The 6,000-nt window shown below is 45.6% G+C and overlaps 2 protein-coding genes across 2 annotated transcripts in view; both read right to left on the reverse strand.

Moving 5' to 3' along the window:
• The window catches only part of T265_04437 (hypothetical protein), a gene marked incomplete at both ends in the record, with an annotated part of 39,364 nt that extends 39,096 nt beyond the window's left edge, over positions 1 to 268 (reverse strand). The window contains one exon of the mRNA XM_009169182.1: positions 206 to 268. Coding sequence (XP_009167446.1) covers positions 206 to 268 — 63 coding nt within the window. The remainder of the gene's footprint in view (positions 1 to 205) is intronic.
• A 150-nt stretch (positions 269 to 418) lies between these two features.
• On the reverse strand, positions 419 to 4,417 carry T265_04438 (hypothetical protein; the record flags this gene model as incomplete). Its single annotated transcript, XM_009169183.1, has 1 exon — positions 419 to 4,417. One exon carries the CDS (start codon positions 4,415 to 4,417, stop codon positions 419 to 421), a length of 3,999 nt encoding a protein of 1,332 aa, XP_009167447.1.
• Positions 4,418 to 6,000: the final 1,583 nt, after the last annotated feature.

A 6,000-nucleotide genomic window follows, 5' to 3' on the forward strand; every position in this document is an offset into this window, starting at 1 on the left:
AGCAAACCAAAGCACAACTTGGAATGAAGCAACCGATCAGGAGTTTCTCAACCTCTGTAGCGGAGATGGATCCGTTACCATAACCAGAGCCACAAACGCACACCAACAACTCATTGGCTGGCAAGGACACAAAAACATTAATGTACACGAACTGTCTGAAAGTTATCGTACGAAAAATAACTGGGAATATTTAGGTCAATCTTACCGATATCACGCTGTTGGGACGGTAGATGTGCACAAGAAGAAATGTTTGCTGTTTATCAAACATGAGATTCTTTAACTCGAAAGACGAAATTCCACTGTTATACTACGCAGTAAGACGTTTTCTTGGTGGTCACAGAGTGGTCCAACAATGACTGAATCAGTCAGAGCAAAAGCTGCACACAAAGTCAGAACAGAGGGCAGTGTAGCGGAAATGTTAGTTTCCAACGGGATAATAAAAGGCACCTGTGCTAAGTGGTCCGCTGGAGAGTGAAGTGGTTGCGTACGGGTCTGATCCGAAATTTCCAATGGCACTGACGACAGAATAGGCAGAAATATCTGGTTGTTGTTCCTGACAGAGGGGCTCATAGCGAAACATTTCTGGATGGTTGTATCCACTGAAATTTAGAACCGACAAACCTGGGGATATGTTCGGCAAGTTCGCGGGTGGAACCTGTGGTGGAGGAGGTTGAGGCAAATATCCCAAGTTGAGTTTTGGAAGCACAAAAGCCCCAGGTGGATTTTCCGTAAATTCATTTGGAATGTGATCTTGTGTTGGGTTAAATGGAACGGATGAACTGCTAGCATATAGCGATTTTATCCGCAGTCCCAGTAAACTAGCTGTGGCCGAACCATCGTCAACTATATTGTCACAACCAAAGGAAGAACGCTCGTTAGAACTGCCCGGATATGGGTGCAGCAGTCCTTCTGATGGAGAGATTTGTGCTGCTGCTGGGCTGGTGTTGAAATGGGAGTATATCGTCTGGGGCTCCTGTCCGATCAAATGATTGCCAGATAGACCAAAAGTTGAGTATAACGGCGGGAGGATATTGGCTCCATAAGGTGAGTAATTCTTCACATCATGACTTAGACAGGGACTGTGAAGGCTGGTTGTGCTAGATCTGGCGAGGCTGTGATTTTGAATATCCTCCAAGGATATATTGTGTGATCGACGTCTAGATCGCTTGTTGGAGCTGCTGCGTTTGGCTCTTGGACCTTCAGAGGCAGAAAAGGCAATTTCGAGTGCAGATGAAGAGTTCACGTTTTCCAGTGCAGTCGTTTCACCCAACGAACAGTTGTTTGCTTCTGTCGTCAGACTGTTAGTAGATATTGCAGGTAACATCTGATTTTCATTTTCTACGTCACCATTCAATAATTTCTGCGGTTTACGATCCACGACTTCTATCTCATCATCCGAACTATCCAGCATTGATTCTTCCCCAATCGGACTACCCATGTCACCTCCAGACAACGGAATCAGTCGTTTCTGCTTTTGGCGCCGGTTGCAGAACCAAACCCGAACCACCTCCTTTTCTAATCCCAGACTATTCGCTAGCTGAACAATATCCTGGGCTAGGGGCTTTGGCTGCCTGGCAAAATGCGTTTCAAGTACACCTTTGACACTCACCTCGATGCTGGTACGTTTTTTACGCTTCCTTCCCTGTGCTGCAATTTTGTCCAAGTTGCTTGCTGTTCCAGTGGAGCAGTCTGCCTCTTGTAACCATTTTTGTAACAGCGGCTTCAGCTTGCACATGTTTTTGAACGATAACTGCAAGGCTTCAAAACGGCAGATTGTAGTCTGACTGAACACATTCCCGTACAGGGTACCCAATGCAAGCCCCACATCCGCCTGTGTGTAGCCCAACTTTATCCGTCGTTGTTTAAACATTCGGGCAAATATCTCCAAATCATCAGCTGACGGGTAATCCCCTGAGGTGCCAGAGTTGGCTTGTAAATAGGACAGACTAGGCGAACCAGAATCAAGCTCACGAAAAGAATCGGGAAGCGCACTCGGGCTTTGAGGCTGAGATAACATATTGTGTGCGTGGTGGTACATCTTTATCCCATTGGAAAGCTTACTGGGAAACTCTCCACTGGAGTGTTCTGCACCCAATGAAGCGAAACTGGTCGCTGAATCAGGGAAGAATTGCATTAGTGATATGTTTGGTTGCTGAGAATTAGTGAATCGGTTGGCAGAGTAGCAGATTCCATCGGATGAAATTGTTAGCTGTATCCGTGGATCCGCTTCTTGCTTCTCTCCCAACATATGTGGAATGGATTGATTAGATTGGGGTTGGAAGTACAATCCATTGTGACTTGGATGGGAAACTGAATCAACTGGTAGACGATCAAGTCGCCAATGAGGTGGAAAATTCCGGAAAACCCCAGGAGGACTCACCTTTGATATATCAGAATCTCCACTACATTTTATCTCGTAGGATTCTTTCGCGGGAGATCCGTTGTTTCTCTCCACCCCAGTATGCTGCTCGGATACCTCAGCTTTTCGAATTTGTGGAGAAATTTCCAAGCTGTCTTGATTGACACCACCTTCGAAGTTTAGGTGGCACTCAGTAGGTTCTAGGTCTGGTACATGGGATTTATTCAGGGTTGACAAGTTTGTTTCTGAATCCTTCGTCTGGAATTTCAGTGCGGCTTCTTTGATAGAAGCTGATATAGTGGAATTCATGACACATTTTGGGAAGTAATCCGGGCTCTGCGATTGAATGACCTTGTTTAATTTTGGTCCATTCTCCCTGTCGAGAGGCGCACACGAAACAGGCCGAGGTTGGGTAGTGGAATGGAGTAAGGCACGCTCTGGTAGTGGCCGGGGACTGAAACAGGATGTATTCCATTGGTCTGAAACATGCCCTCCGGTATCGTCGTTGAATTTACATTCGGATTTATCCGGCTCTTCACAATAAGGATGATTCCAGGGTGTATCTTGTGCGACCTGGAGTACTGGTAGATTCTGACAAATCACGCCAACCCCTAAGCGTTCGGGACAGCCGGTTTCTTCATTAGGGCCGTGCTGTCTTGATCTCAGCGACCTATCTGTAGGCACAGCAGAGTGAGGCGAAAGAGGCCCATTTATCACGGAATATTGCTCTTGGTCCGTTTGTTTCGAATACATTTCTGACATTTTAACCTCAGCTTGTCTGGGGAATTCGTAATCAACTGCGTGGAAGGTAGAAGGACTGTCATTGAGATGTACGGATTGTCCGATTATAGGTAGACGTAAGGTTTCCGTTGAGTGTACTATGTCAACTTTGTTCTCAAAATGCTCAGCAGACAGACCGGATAGGTTGATCACAGAACTGAATACGCTATGAGCACCAGGAACACCATAGAAAGTCTCGGGCAGTTGATCTGCTCCACTATTCATTCGTGTCGTTGTAGGGTCTTCTCTTGGATAGTCGAACTGTGAAGTATAATGAGAAGCAATCCCAACTGATTTGCTTGTTGGTCTGGGAAAATGAAATGCACTCGTTCTGATGCCATCATTATCAGTACTACCACCATCAGTAGAAGAGTTGCGTGGAAAACTCCTCAAGATGTCGACTGTACGATCAAAGGGCAGAATTGTCCCAGCATTGGCATTTGGGTGAATATGATCCGAGTCGACAATTATTGGTTGACGTGAATCTTCAAACTGAGCAGAACAAAAAGGAGCAACAACGTGGTTTGTACGAAGCATTTTGCAACTATCTTCAACTTTGTGGTCCACGTCTTTGTCATAGTCTCCGTTGGATAACCCAGGCAAATGATGAGAGGGCTGTTCCTCTGACCACTGTAAGGTGTTGAAGGGATACATACTGCTTGGTATCACCGACTTCAAATCTGACGGAGATTGCGGTTTTTCAGAAAACTCGTGGGCATGTGTGAAGGAGTTTGGGAAAGGGTTTATTGGTTGCAGTGGTGGAGGTTGCGGAGTCCGCTCATACTCATCGTCTAGTGGATGTTTTTGATACTGGGAGCTGAATGATTCATGATACGTTTCGTTCGGGTACATCATTGAGCAAGGAGAATTCGCCGAAAACACGTCACCAGGAGCTCCTTTGTTCTCAGTGGTCGACACTGTCAGAAGTGCTGTGCGGAGGTAATCAGTTACCAGGGATGGGTGAAATACCGCCTGTTCGGCATTGAGTACAGAGTTTTCGGTAGCATGTGTCATTGGCTCAGTAATCGGAGCGGCAATAGGGTCCCATTGATTTTCCATCAGGAACTTTGCCCTGTTTCGCGGGTCGGAACATTTTCCCTTGTTCCTTGTGCGACTGCCGTTGGATCGCTTTGAAGTGCCACCAACATTACGGCCGGTGTTCTTTCGTTGATGGTCATCTGGACAGTACGATAACACAGAATTCCACGCGGAAAGCGTGGTATTATCCGGTGCGAATGAGCAAGCTGATTTCAGTAATGATAAAGGATTAGATTCCATACAACTAGTACGAATTCCTCCTGATGTTTGACTGACACTTCCGAACACCGAACATTTAGTTTCATTATTTCCATCGCTGAGTACTGGCTGTGTTATGGTAGCAATAGTTGCGGCAGTTGCTGTTAAATCCTGGGTGAATGCATGAAGTGGTTGCGAAGTTAATGAACTTGGAATCATTAGGCACAGAGTTATTGTGTCGTTTGGTAGTAGTTCATGAATGCGCGTTCCAAAATATCAATTTGTCTGTTTAGTACGCGAGCGTGATCGTGCAAGGCGTAAAACACAGTGTGAAACTGTAAATTATTGCGAGGCCGATACATCGTGCCTGTGTGATTCGTCGCTTCATCAAACTCGCGACTTCATCGTTTGTACGTCTGCGTCAGTGTGAGCGCGTGTGCACGCGTGTGCGTGCGTGTGCAAATGCGCGTCTGTGTGTGTACTCTGACTGCTACCAGAAGGGGGGAGAGCGAGAGACAGGCGACGTGAGACAGTGTTTCCGACGCGTCTCTTGAATCTCAGCCTTCGTTCAGCCTGAACATTTCTCACCCCTACCTTCATAGTCACAACTAACCAATCACCATAGGGGTAGGCCAGTGCAGGAAAATGCGAAGGCAAATCACCCGTCGCAATCTCGGCGGAACAGCGTTAATGAAACTGATGCTCATCGACCAAACCATATGGAAGTGGATCGATTCTCTGGCCTGGTTCAGTCACTGCTTGTCCATAGTTTGTTTAGAAAAGTGAGATTATCTTGTTACTTTCCTCCCTCTCTAAACCGCGACCACGTGCTTGAGCATGGAAAGACGAAGATGAAGGCGAATTGATCTCCAACGATGTAACACAAGAGTTCTCACAAATTTTTACTAAAAAATATACCACAGGTTATTTTTTGTTTATCAGTGCATGGGGTGTTTGGTAACATGGCTAATGCATTCATGTTTTGCATCCAGATTAGCTAGAAGAGGATGAGTCTTCTCGGATAATTTAGTTGAAGCAATGTGATCTGGAAGCTCACACGGGATTTCAAGGTTTTGGAAATGGGAGCTCGATGAGTCCCTTGAATTCAGCACCATATCATAAAGCGTGCAATATTTCCAGATACCTTTGAAGAGGTATTGAGTGAGGTTTGATTTATTTAATATGGTGAAAAGCAATCACCCAGAAATCAAGGAGAGCTCACTATTGGTTTCATCATGTTTAGGGCTTGTAAGGTAAGTGCCGGAATCTGAGACAACCAAGCCTTTTGTACAAAATCATTGCGGTTGGAAGTTTAGCTTTAGACATGTATGCATGAACAAATCGATGGAGCCTGATGCTTGACGGGGTGCTTCCTATTCGCTCAAACTCTGACTCTCTTTCTCATAACGTGCAGCGCAGAGGCAGTTTTGGGTTTCCGGATTTATGATGTTGATAAAGATTTCTTTGTTTGATGTGCCCGGTCCATTATTTCGGAAATTTGAGACGAGCTTTCAGGAGTCAACTCAGGGGTTGACTTTTCGAATTCTGGTGTCTGCGTCTAACCGATGAATATAAAGTTAAGTAATTTAGGAGCTGCAGTTCTGTGTAACTTTTATTACATGTCA

This window comes from Opisthorchis viverrini (assembly GCF_000715545.1).
Source record: "Opisthorchis viverrini unplaced genomic scaffold opera_v5_73, whole genome shotgun sequence".
NCBI lineage: Eukaryota > Metazoa > Platyhelminthes > Trematoda > Opisthorchiida > Opisthorchiidae > Opisthorchis > Opisthorchis viverrini.